The sequence below is a fragment of the Acanthaster planci genome, linkage group LG06 (genome assembly GCF_054643075.1).
Source record: "Acanthaster planci isolate LZ-2023a linkage group LG06, COTS_SCS, whole genome shotgun sequence".
Lineage (NCBI taxonomy): Eukaryota > Metazoa > Echinodermata > Asteroidea > Valvatida > Acanthasteridae > Acanthaster > Acanthaster planci.
The window spans coordinates 13,069,677-13,083,611 of NC_141782.1; the positions used below are offsets into that span (position 1 = coordinate 13,069,677).

General features: G+C 41.6%; 2 protein-coding genes across 2 annotated transcripts in view; both read left to right on the plus strand.

The window, feature by feature from the left end:
* The window catches only part of cpsf1 (cleavage and polyadenylation specific factor 1), a 77,148-nt gene extending 73,634 nt beyond the window's left edge, over positions 1-3,514 (plus strand). Inside the window, exons 36-37 of the mRNA XM_087137953.1 lie at positions 588-726; positions 2,180-3,514. Of these exons, the coding sequence (XP_086994079.1) occupies positions 588-726; positions 2,180-2,227 (187 nt within the window). The 3' untranslated portion in view covers positions 2,228-3,514. The remainder of the gene's footprint in view (positions 1-587; positions 727-2,179) is intronic.
* Positions 3,515-8,389: 4,875 nt separating this feature from the next.
* Positions 8,390-10,693, plus strand: LOC147798831 (neuromedin-U receptor 2-like). Its single transcript, XM_087138276.1, has one exon. It carries the CDS (start codon positions 8,881-8,883, stop codon positions 9,901-9,903), a length of 1,023 nt encoding a protein of 340 aa, XP_086994402.1. The 5' UTR covers positions 8,390-8,880; the 3' UTR covers positions 9,904-10,693.
* The last annotated feature ends 3,242 nt before the right edge of the window (positions 10,694-13,935 follow it).

The window sequence follows — 13,935 nt, forward strand, 5'->3', positions numbered from 1 at the left end:
TAATGAGCTTGATTCCTTACAGTATTTCCTGAGCCTCATTTCTGTTGCAAGTTGTTGCTCAGCAAAGTCTTAACAGCGTAAAAGAAAATGCACTAACAAGTGCATACATGTATATACATGTAATTTACTTCTTAAAAGGGGTTGCTCCAAAGTAATGGCGTGATGTTTAATAGTACTATCACCCCCTGAAGCACTCGTACATTATGCTTCCAAAATCTTTTCCACAGTCTGAATGATTAAGTTGTGACCAAGTCCTCACGAGGCATTGCAAGCCAATCATGTCATTTGTCATATTTCACAAACTGGCTGGTTAAATATAAACCATGATATTACTCTGCCATTTTGCACAACCTGGATTCTTAATTACTTGTGACCTGACTTAAAAAGCTACTGTAACTTCTAATTGAGCTTGTATCTGACTTGTGACTTGACTATAACTCTGCATAGTTATCAACTGGAAAAGCAAAGTTTGCCCTCAGGAATTTGACAGTTGAGGTAGCTGGAAGGATTCTGCAAATAACGCAGGTTCAAGTTGGGCTACTTGCAATCAAAAAAGCACTTTCTTTTCTCTTTTTTCTAAACTCTAGGCACATTGTGTCCCACCAGCGTGAGCTCAGCAATCCCCATCGCAACATTCTGGATGGGGATCTGTTGTACAAGTACACCTACCTGAGTGTGGTTGAGAAAAATGAGCTGGCAAAAAGGATCGGCACCACAGTGGACCAGGTATGAAGTAGACCTAATCTGCTTCCTCCTTTCCATGTCAGAGCTCTGGTTTTCCCATTCTAAGTAGCCACAATGTCTGTGAGTCAAAAAGCTGTCTCCCTGAAGAAAGATTTTACCACCGACTTTTGCCAAGCCATTTGACTGTTTATACTCATTCAGCTGTTTATGAAGCAGCTGTTGCCCTGTTCAAGGGTTTAAAAGAGCCAAAGTAAGGCAAATTTGAAATCACAGGTACATGCAGTTTTCAGAAAATTTGCTCGAGCTGTAAAGTGGTCAGCTTTTGCGAATTCCAAGTTACAATATGTGACCTGACATGACAAAATTGGGCCTATGTTCGCTTTCATGTTAACTATGAACCAGCTAATTTAATTTGAAATTGTGAATAATGAAATGCCCTTCAGATTGACATGGAAACTCTATATTTGTAGCTTTCCTGCACTGAGTTAGAGGAAATGGAGTATTCCTACAAGGAGCTAGTGTTATTGAAGTGTTGTGAAGCAAGGAAAGGTTCTTAAAGGAATGTGCCCCCCAACAATTTTTGTTCTTGTAGGCAAATCTCTTTTCTTATAAGTGAAATCCTGCAGGTTTGAGCCCCCCCCAAAAAAACCAGAAGCTATCACAACCATTACTAATTGGTGTAAGATTTTTGCCTATCCAATACCTAAAACATACCCCTGTCCCGGTGTTGGAGATGTCAAACCTTCAACTTGTTTAAATGTCAAGCAGTCAGTGAATTGTTGGAAATTTGTTTGCTGTGGTAGGGCCTACTACTTATCATCATATGGTAACAGCACCATGCATTACTTATCATTAGATGCCTTTTTGTGAGCCAGTTCAATATGTGAAAAGGACAGCACATTTGTAAACAATACATGCGTAAGTGTCTGTATGGCTACGCTGATGGGCTGACCTATGCTCACAAATGTCATGTTGCTATTCCAGAATGGCCTCCAGCATGCTCCATTTGGGGCATGCATTGCCAACTCACTTGAGAAACCTGTCTGTCACACACAGTGTTCAGGCCAAAAAACAAAATACTTTGTCTCTGGTCAGACTGATTAATTGATGCAGTGACAGGTTTTTTTTTCTCCTCCAGGGTTGGATTATGCAAAAATACGTTGTCGAGTTATGGGACTAGACCAAATTTATTATGATTAAAAGTTGACAACAGACAATTTTGTATTCATACATGTAGTCTGCTATCATTGTTCAACATCGATCTCATTGGGATCTATCACCCTGAGTAACAGATTGAGCTGCCCACAAAAATGTTCAGGCAGTCCAGCAATAGAGGGCTCTGTGGCAGCTCATGCAGAGAAAAGAAAAAAATGATGTGCGTGCTTGAAATTGACACCTGTACTGACCAGAAACAAAAGACTTTTTTTCGGCCTGAAGGATGTATGGTACTTGGACTTGAAAGAAATGATTTTTCTGATTGTATCTTCCTTTGCAGATCATGGATGACTTGATGGATGTGGAGAGATTAACAACACACTTTTAAGTGGAGAGACTGATGAGGAATTGAAAACTCTGCAGATGCGATACATGCAGATATCACCCCTGGCATAGAAATGTAGTGTTTTAATTTAATCCTTTGGAGGGAAACTGTTGTGAGCTTAGCCTTTTTCCCTGTGTACCCTGATAACAGAATGACAATGTGGTGCTTATTTAGTGCACAATGCATTTTATAAGTTAATTATTATGCAGAGACTGTAGGCTGTTACGTTGGACAAAAGCTAGACTGAAAGTTACTAGCGATACCAAAAGTCGACAGACAAGTTGTCTTCTGTTAATGCTTACTGGCACAAAATCAACCAGTGTGTACATGTGGTTCTGAGGGTGCAGTTAAATGCAGCCAAATTCACCAGCAATTAGGAAAGTCATATTGTGTAGAAATTTGACGAGTGGAATGACAAAGCACACCGACCACTCCTTCTGCCAGTGTGTGACAGACCCACTTGTCTCCTTTTGGCTCCCGATAGTTACAAGTTGTTCAGTTGAATTCATGACTCGATCTTCTTTTTCATTTGTTTCATTAAAAGAGCATTGAAGATGATGCTTTCGTGTTGTTTAATTATAGCAATACGTTTTGCCTTAGATGATGGCAGCTCTATGCATCAGCATCACGTGAGATGACAGATGTGGTTAAGTAATGATTCGGTTTTCTGTTGTCGTCGCCCTTTCTCCGTAATTACTCATTGTTTCCCTTTATCTTGATACATCAGATTCCGAGTGTGGATTTTATGGTCCACAGTAGAGTTACCATGGTAGTAGAAATCTCTGCCGAATGCCTTTTAACAGGGGAGCATCCAATTATTCCCCAGGATATCATAATGGCAGTAGGAGTATTGTGGTTGTTCTCCCTAGGGCGCTAGGCTATACTTGTCGGGGCAACATTGTATTTTGCGACTAATAAAACAACAAGCATTGTTTTCCCCGCAACCATTGCTTTTTATGACCCATCATGTTATCGGTTTTCCTCAATGTGGGCCACTGGCCAGTCATGGTGCTCAATTGTCACGCACGATGTTACTCTGTAAAAATCCTTATCTTTTTCTGAGTAATTTTTCCTTACTGTACGCTACCGTTGCCGTTGAGTTTATTATGGCTTCAAATAGATTAATAGCAGCAGGTCACGTGCAGCTGCACGTCTACTTTTTTTAGTTTTGATGCACCCACATTAGTGTTACAAAGCACTTCGAATGTGTACCTCTACTCAACATCGAGTGATTGTTTGCTTAATAAAACAGTCCATTCGAGGATTGGGCAAAGTTTTGTTATCCAATAACTCTGCTATTATTTGCCACATTCTCTGTTGTCCTTTTTATTCATGGTTGAATTTAATTTATGAATGGGGATCGCCAGAACAGTAAACATAGCTATATATTTTACATAGCCTATGAGCTAAAAGTTTGGCTGATTTATGCAGGCTTTGCAATCATACTGGAGTGACCGAACATGACATAGTACTAACACTTTACATTATTATACATTCAAATCAATAAAATAAAACAAAAACGTTCAAGTAAGAAGAAACACCAAAAATTTGATAGATATAATTTGCCACTGTTAATACCAATCTTGTCTCTTGATGTAAAACCTTCGACCAAATTTACCCCAAGGGTGAGGTAGCGGTTTGCCCGTGGTTTTTAGGAACGGTACCTTTCCTGAAATTACCGTCTGTGCCCGATGTTTTATAGGTACAAGTATTTTATGTCTGTATGGCTATCATTGCCATCTTTGGAATCCTTGGAATCATTGTAGCGTGTTCTCAATGCACTCCACATTCCGTGATGTATGCAGCGGATATTACCATGCATACCGACAATCCATCATTCCTGTGATGAGTCTAAAATCTTTTGAGGTGGCCGCTGAGTTAGCTTCATAAAGTTAGGCATCTTTTTAAAATTAAGAGGTTTGGTTCAGACTCTTAGACAAGATCAAATTATTTTGTGAACATTGTAAAACAACGACGTTAGGCTATGATCAGTTTTCCCATTTCATTTGACATATTCATTCGATACATTAAAAAGATTGTACTGTGCAAAAATAATAATGGTACCAACCATCTCTCAATAGAGAAGACTGTGACATTACGGACCAAGTAGCAATGTGCAAACTCGTGCGTTAAATGTTTTCACAGATTTCTGACATTCAAAGATTTAGTTTGGAGTCAGGTAGCATGCCAAGCTAGCATCAAAAATAAATGCTGAACTTATTGATATTTTTGGTGCACACACGTTTATTTCATCATTGCCTTAAAAAGACACATAGGTATGACAGAAATGCTCGTTATTAGATTCAAAATGCATTTTACAATTAAATCACGTGGGACAATTAATATGAACAGTTGAGCATAAAATAGAGGGCAGCATATAAGTTGGTGGCTCGGACGTGTATAATAAAATCTGGACTCGCAACGCCAATCAGCTTATAGAGATCATTGAATCCACTCGCGGCCATTTTACCGAGCCTAACTCAAAGCTTTCCTGGCAATGCCCACCTTCGTTCTTCCTGACGTCAATAGAGGGGAGCCAACCCACGCCTTTGTATTCGTCTCGGTAAAATGGCCGCTGGTTGTCTTCCTCTTCATACAAAGGCGTTGCAAGTCCAGGTTTTTATATACGTCCGTGATTAGTGGGTGAAGCTAAGAGGGTTTGTACCCCGACCTGGGACTGACAAGAACAAGGACAATTGACCTTTTTCACCGACGTGACTGGATTGCGCTTGATGTAAACAAAACCACCACGTGTGGACCGCCGTGGCCATGCTGATCGCATATGTTCCTACGGGCAGCTTCAACCACGTGCAAGCGCATGTGGTTTGAAGCTGCCCGTAGGAACGTGCAAGCGCATGTGGTTGAAGCGCATACTTGACTAGTTTATCTTGAATAGGTAGATTACCATCACAACGCATTGCGGTCCACCATGATTGTGACATCTCAGAAAAAGGTCTTTACAAACATTAGATATACAGCAATTAGACAAGACTTCTCCCCGGCTGAATCCATCTATCTGATGGGTACATTGTATAAGAATTTAAGAGATAAAAATCAGTACCCTCCCTTTACAGAATTTTGCTGTGTAAAGACTTGGGAAAACGCCACAATAGTGCGTCACGTAGCAAACATACACACCCACACAAACGCACCCACACAAACAATGGCCGTAAGTGTTTAAATAAATATGAACGCCGAATAACTGTATCTCTGAAGCAGCCGAGTGGTTAAGCTCACGACCATTGGATCGTTAGACGGTGGGTTCGAATCCTAGGGGTGTCTTTTTATTTTTCCGAAGCTTGACGTCGGTCAGTTGCTATAAGAGACTCTAATTCACCCCGTCAAATACCATCAGTACCTTAGCCAACCGGGTAAGCTCTTCTGTTGGGACTGTCCGCGAAGTCCAGGTGAGCGCCTAAGTACAGGTTCGAGACATGTGGCCGACTCGGCGGCCAGGGCTTAGGGGCCTGTCTCGTTTCCTCCCTTGCATGGTCGCTCGAATCCTTTTTAGGGTTAAATGGATGGGCAGGGAGGAAGTGCGGTGGGCCGGGAACCCCGAGATCCCAGAAGAGTCCTACATGGAAGCCGGTAACTGCGATTCCTAGCGAATTTCAGGAGTCCGTGCGCCTGAATGCTTGGTCAACACCGCATAACTTTTGGATTTTTCCCTCACCACAGTTTTTTTTTCATTTCCCTGGGCTCAGAACCCACAAGGCAATTTTTTTTTTTTACTTCATTTGTAACCTTCATTTCCTACATTTTCGACGATGAAACTGATCCCAAACGTGTTTGTGTCCATTTCTCCTAAGTGATAGAGTGAAAGCTGTGAATGAGGTGTATAGTGAATGTTTATTATCGATGATTCAACAATAACAGATCCAGGGTTGGGCACAGTCGTGCGGCACTGCCTCCCAATTTTCTTGATGGACATTCATTTTCATTCATTACAAGAAGCTTCGTTTTCTTTCAACTGCAGAATAATTGGTCATTTTCAAAGAGAAATTCTCACCAAAAATACGTCCTGTACCTTCTTGAATCACCTCACGTTGCAACAAATGCGTTGCTGTATCACTGGCCTAAATACAAGCAGCACAGTGATAAAAACCAACTTAAGAGACACAAGTAATCCTTAGTTGCTGGAATTTCAGCAACAAGAAATGACATCGAGAATGCAATGGCTGTCAAATCAGTCAAACCTTTGGTTTTACCCCATAATCCCCGCAAAAGCGCATAGCCCATTCCGGTTTTTCCCAAAATTAACCCGGCCGCGTTACATTTAATTTTGATCTGACTGAATCTTAACTGGGCGTTTGTACGAAAGAAGCCGCGAATTAATGAATGCGCCTTTCATCTCACCATAACCACACAATAATTACTTCTTGTCTCCTGTTACTTGCATCTCATAAATTACGCGGCAAATGATGCTTTGACAGACTGCAATTAGTGTTGCTTACTATCCAGGAACCAATCTTCTCTAGATCAACAATCAACGCAGCTTGCTCGAAGTCTTTTTTTTTATCTCAGGGTCGCCGGAGTCTATACCCCTACCATAGGCAAAATTCGTCCGTGCAATTCTGCTTTTGACAAATTTTAAGGTATGTCCAATGTCAATTAAGGTGAATTCACTCTATCGAAAACTGTGAAAGGAAACTAGCACACTCACCCACTTCCTCCCCCCCCCAAAAAAAAATAGCTACGCAAGAATTGTTAAGGAAAATAATTTTGAAATGTATATACTTTTGTTATAAAGAGTTTCTGATAATATGAACTATTGATTCAAATTGGACATGTAACAGGTCCATCGTGTTGGTTTTTCCTGTTTGTCTTGGCATTGATACTGCTATTTCCATTTGCATTGGTCTATCTATTGCATTTGGTAATGGTTTGCTATTGCTACTAATACTGGCGTTGATAACACCATTGGTGTTGCTACTGCAAACCTCTAGAACCACAGACCAGTGGCGCAGCTAAGATTTTAGTAGTGGGGGTGGGCACAAAGGGGCACCGCCATCTTTTGGGAGTGCAACCAGCTTTCAGTGGTGTGTTTTCTGGGCAAGTTTTTTTTAGCCCTGTTCAATATCCATTCCTCCAATTTTTAGTGGGGCACGTGGGCTCTGGGAAAGGGGGGGGGGCTTGTCCCAAGGCCCGTCTGTGGCTATGCCACTGCTACAGACACAGACCATGCAAAGAAAGCAATGGCGAAAAATAGGACATCATGACAATCGTTACCTGTGAATTATTCCGCAGTCAAAATATTCCGTCAACTTGAACCGCATGGAAAATGATGATATTGTTGAACTAATGTCTCAGAAATCAATATTCAGGTGGACTTTATCAAAACGTTTCTTTAAATGTGTTGTACAAGGATAGTGACGGTCAACTGCCTAAGAAAGCATCATTGCAATAGCCGTCACATATTCTAATATGAAATATTCTAATCAGAAATACTGATAATTGGGAGCGTGGAGTCAAATGGATCCGTCAGACCTTGGTAGCAGAAAGAGTTATTGGCATGGGTGTAAATTCCAGGGAACATATCCCCAAAGGGTAAGTCGATAATACCTCAGTGAGAGGTATCCCAGGATTCATTGCCAATCGAAAAACACATTAAGTAATTGGGCACGCATTTTTGGTTCATGGTCATTACGATACATGATCGGAGAAAAAAGAATGGGTCCTAAAAAACCCAATTTAATTTAGAGAGCTAGGGGTTGGCAGAGGGACACCAATGACAGTTTCAAGTGGTTTCCGGCCAGTCTCCTCCCTTCAACAGGAACACCTCACGGGTTATCGACCACTCACCAACACAGATTTACGCCACTTGTTATTCTTGGAAAGATAATCGTGCTCTGTCATGTCTCCAGAGCTCGCTGCCTCTGTCACTTCAATGTGACATTCAGATAAGCATTCATTAAAATTGACATCGGTCCTACACTATGCACTTGTTGGTCATTATAATTCTTCGGTTGATTGACAAATACGAGCGGAGCACTTAAGTTACAGCCAGACAATCTGTCACCATCGCTTTCGTTCTGCATCTTTCAAGTCGTACACGTATTGCAAGTTGACATTAATTAACCACGCTATTAGATATGAAAGTTAACAGGCTGCTCTAACCCACGGAAAATTGTAGAGACTAATGAGTATAAAAGGAGAACAGATTATTCCAAATAACCAGCAAATGCTCATGTCTGAGACTCCTTGTCTGCCTTTAAGAAAGAGGATAACCACTGCCTACTGAAAACAATCTTCAGTTTCTGGGATGATCAAGCAACATCGATGTTGATCGTTACTAACACGTCAATTCTGCCCGATTTTGAAATGCTGAACTAGGATTTAATTGATACTTCTACTTACGAAAAACCTGCATCATACGGATATCTGCACATATGCTGTGTACTACAAAGTGGAAAAAAAACTGACTTGAGGGAGACTGTGAATTAAATTAGCTTCCATTTAATTCTGACTTCCACATGTACACTTCCTTCAATCCGCGGGATGCAACCTACCGTTGAAGAATACCGTGAACACAGGATGCTGTATAAGCCAAAGATCGAAAATCTCATTTCACAACGTCAACTGAGAGTGTGTCTCTCTTCCCGTTGGACCTTTCGACACCCAACTATTTGTAGAAATTGTCAATAAAAATCTCTGCAATGAATGCCACGCATGGACAAAGCGAACACGAGGGCTCAACAGTGGGTAAGTGGATTTGTCTGATCATGGTAGTGGAAGGAGTCGTCGGTGTCGTAGGAAACCTCTTGGTGTGTTTCGTCATTCTACGCGTGAAATTCCTACGTAATAGGACCAACTTTCTTCTGGTGAATTTGGCAATGGCCGACATGCTGCTGTGTCTGTACTCGGTCTTTTTCCGCCTGTTTGTTCATGAAAGCTGTGCATTAATTGGTTTTGTTCCTGCAAGCGTTGGTGGCAAAGAACTTTTCTGTCGACTATTCCCATCTCGGTTCATTGGCTGGGCTTTGGCTTACGCATCAGCTTACAGCCTCTGTGTGGTAACATTAGAAAGGTATGTCGCTATAGTGCATCCATTACAATATGAAAGGAAACTCACAGCTACGAGGATGAAATTTCTTATTGCTCTGATGTGGATTACATCATTTCTTTTTCCCACCCCTCTTCTTTTCACAAGAGAATCCAGCAAGGATCTTGACAAGGCGTGCTCAGAAATCAAATTCTCAGACCAGACATTTTCAGTTTCTGTTGGTGTATTTTCATTTCTCTTTTGCTTTCTAATACCCATAACATCGATGAGTTTGGCCTACTACAAGATGCAAGTCACTCTCAAAAGACAAGCAAAAGCTCTCAACCTGCAGCATGCAAGGGCAGCAGCCTACGATCTTGTGATTGCTAGACAGCGTCTGGTTAACATGCTGACAATTGTTTTTGGAGCTCTAATTTTACTGTTGACGCCAACTTACATGAATAGTGTCATTTGTCTGTATCCATCAGACAAGGCTCGTTTTGCCTTCTGTGGTTCAACAGCCAATATTTACGTGAGAGGAATCAGTAACGTGGCCTTCTATTTGAACTCCGTCATAAACCCAATAATCTATGAGTTTAAATACAAGAAATTCAGGAAAGGGTTTCAGATAGCTTTTTGCAGCTGTTTTCAGAGGCGTGGTATTAATAGAGTTGACATTGATATGGTCCCATTGTAAGTACGTTAGGCCTACTTCTGAGTAATTAAATTCTTGAATCCCACGATTTATCTTGATATAGTGTAGAAATTTTAACAACGGCTTATTTTTACACACTTTAAGGTACTCGCTCATTGTCCAATAGGGAAACAGTTCAGAGTTTTCCCTTCGAAAAGTAAGTTTGTGCATGTATTTGTAGCTTTTTGACTTTTGTCACAGCAAATTGGTAATTAAGAAAGAGGAGACAGATAAAAAGATCCGATAAAGAAGACCTTAGCCATTTCTCCTTCTTGAGCTAAGTCGTCACTCTTTTTGCGACTAAAAACATAAAGTAAGCTAGCATCACAGAAGGAACTATGAAGGAACTACTTCACATTAATCCCGAATCGGGAGAACCGATAAAAAAGTATTCAGTCTCGACTGGGAAGTTATTTTTAAAAGGAAAAGGGTAAATTTCCTGGCTAAAACAAACTGATGCCGACACTTGATCATGCACATTTGCATGTCAACTTTTTGTAGTGACGTTTTTACTGTGATAAGTGCATTTAAAGTACTAATATACATGAAACTTAATGTTCTCTGTTGCATGTAATATTTTATCCCGCTTTAACAGTAACAGTGCACCTAGCATGAATTAATTTTCTTAATTTGTACCAACTTAAATCTAAAAATCAACTGGACGTTAAAATTGTCTCATGCGTTATTTTTTAACGACCCCTCCCCATCTCTCCGGATCCATCCTTGATGCATGCCGTACCTTGCGCATCTTGAAATCAACCAGGCTGGTGTTCTTGCTGATCATGTTAAATCAATGCACTGTACCGTTACAAAGAAACTTAAGGGGAGTAATTGTGAAGAGAAACAACGGAGATGTACTTCCGTCTCACAGCTTCAATTGCGGCTTCGTTCTCAAACCTACGTACGTTCATAACACTGTGTAATTGCTGTTGTCCGAGCACTCAGAAAAAGTTCACAATACTCGGATCATGATCATAACCATGATCACGGCTTACTAGTGCAGACGCCGAAAGACAAAAAATTGGCCTGATTGGAGATTATATCGATCTGGTGCAGATTCATCCAACAAAAAAAACAGCAATGGGGACTCTGTGAGCTACTCACAATCGTGTCTGGCAGAAAGCTTTCAATTGATCAATATACCCTAAAGCAAAGATTTTCCACGGGCTTCCACGAGCGACATGAAATCCTTTAGTGGAGAAATATAATTAAACTTTGATAAATTTTGGAAGGAACCAATATCATGTATGCTCAAATATTAAAAGTGGGCCGTAGCTGAACACGACAAACTCATTATACAAGTTATAGAAACAAATTATTGATGGGTTTATATGGATGGGAGTACACGTAATCTACAGCTGGTATGACAGCATTGTCAGCATCAACACCTTCTTGTGACTCCAACACATGATCAATATAAACAAATCTTGTTTTTCCATTGTCATACATGTGTACTAGATATGTACGAAGGCCACACACTTTGGTTACTTTTCCTGGAAGCCACTTGATTGGACCACCGACATTGCTCTTGACTCTTACTTTCTGAGCAAGTTCAAGAACTCGTTTCTTAACTCTACTCTAAGTCTCGCTTTTTCGGATCTAGCATCTGCTAAACGAGCGCTCTTTTTACTGTTTGAACAGTGCGTTCTGCAGCCCCATTGGAGGCTGGTGGTAGGGTGTCACACGTTTGTGCCATATTCCATTTTTACTCATAAATTCCTGAAATTCTGAGGAGGAAAATTGAGCACCGTTATCAGATACAATTTCCCCTGGCAGTCCATATGCACTGAACAATCTTTGATACTAGTGTTTGCTTGTTATTGTAGTAGTCCTGGGGTAAACTTTGACCCAATTTGAGTGACTGTCTGTGACCTGTGATCAAGACCTGGCCATCAGAGATAACTACGGGCAAATGCATTCATATTATACGACAAATTCCCAGGTGTTGTTCATGTAGGTCATTCATACAAATATTTGTGAAATTTCTTAACACCAAAGATAAGCACCAATGCCTCACGTTCAATCTGGGTATAGTTTCTTTGATTCTTTGTTAATGTGCTTGATGCAAAAGCAATAGGCCGCTCATCACCCTTTAGCATAACATGCGAAATTACCGCTCCAACTCCATAATCTGACGAATCGCATATACCAGCCGGAGTTCCATGTCAACATCATAATGAACAAGCAACGAGCTATTAACAACAACTTCTTACTTTCTAAGAAAACGTCTTCACATGCATTCGTCCAGTCCCATGTTGTATTTTTCTAAAGCAGAACATTCAGTGGATGAACAACCGGAGCCACATTTGGAAGAAATTTCCCGTAGTAATTCAGCAACCCAAGGTAAGATCGCAGCTCACTTGCATTTTTGGGACTGGGCGCTTGCACAATGGCCTCTAGTTTTTCCAAAGTTGAATGGAGCCCTTTACAGTCCAGCTTGTGACCTAGATACACCACAGAAGGTTTACAAAATTCACATTTCTGTGATTTGACCCTTGCACCATACTTTCCCAATACCTCACTTAACCTTTCAATGTGTTGACGCTCAGATGGAGCTGATCATCCAGATAAGACACTACGCTAGGAATGCCTTGTAGGATATCCATTACATTCTGAAAAATTCCATGAGCAGAAGACACTCCACATGGGAGTCAGTTAAACTGAAACAACCCCGCATGTGTGTTTATCACAAGATATTCTTTGGACTTATCATCCAACTCAAGTTGGAGGTATGCGTTAGTGAGATCGAGCGTTGAGAAAACCTTAACCCCCCGATGCAAACAGGTCTTCAGCATTTGGCAAGGTATGGTGTGTTTCAGTGAGAACTTTATTTACCGACACCTTCTAGTCGCCACACAGGCACAACCACAATGGGTGATGCCCATTTACTCTTGTCAACCTTGGAGATGACTCCTGCACCTTGAAGACGATTCAGTTCTTGTTCAACCTCGTTCTATACCAAAACAAACGACTTCTGTTCGGAGTAAGTTCCGCGAGTAAACAGTACATGATGGCAAAAGTGCTAGCAGGTCTCGAAGGAGAAAAATATCTCTGACGACATAATTATACAAGACCCTGACCAAAATACCCATGACAGTAGAGTGCTCGCAGTATTTCGCAGATTGCAGGAGTTAGGTCTTACCCTGAATGCCAAGAAGGGCCAATTTAACATGAGCCTGCTAATATTCATGGGGATCCTGTTCAGAGAAGGGCATTGGTCCCACTCAAGAGCGCGTCAGAGGTGTATCTGAATTTAGAGAGAGAACGTGTCAGAGGTTCGGAGTTTTCTAGGCCTAGTTGGGTCCAGTAGCAGATTCATACCCAACTTCGCTACCCTGTCCGACCCGCGGCGCAAGCTGACCCGAAAAGGCATTCCGTTTCAATTTAGGCCACACCAGAAAGCAGCCTTCAACGTGCTCAGGGAAAGCCTAGCGAAAACAAACAAACAAACAAACAAACTCGTGTAATATGATAAAACAGCACCGACGAAGGTGAGAGGTGACGCGAGCCCAGTCGGCATGGATGCCGTTCCGTTCCAAACCACGTGCCCATGTGCCCAAACCATGTGCCCAAATGGAAGACTGGGTACTACGCTTACAACCATACTACAAAGTTGTATATGTCCCCGGACGTGAGAATATTGCTGATGCCTTGTCACGCCTCTCAAGTAGCAAGGGCAACACAGAACATGCCCATGGTGCAGATGAGTATGTTCGTTTCGTGGCCATATCTGCGACACCACGTGTCATGACCACGCGGCAAGTCGAAGCCTTGTCCGCCGACGACGGATCGGAGAGCTCGCAAACGTAAGAGACGCAATTCGCACTGGTACGTTCGACAAATGTAAGGCGTACGCTCTGGTCGCAGGAGAGCTATGTATTATAGGACAGCTTGTTCTGAGTGGAACACGCATCGTCCTACTGCAGAAATTGAGTCAACAGACACTGGCGCTTGCTCACGAAGGGGCATCTTGGCATTGTCGGCACCAAACAAAATCTCCGCACGAAAGTCTGGTGGCCAGCAGTGGACGAAGCA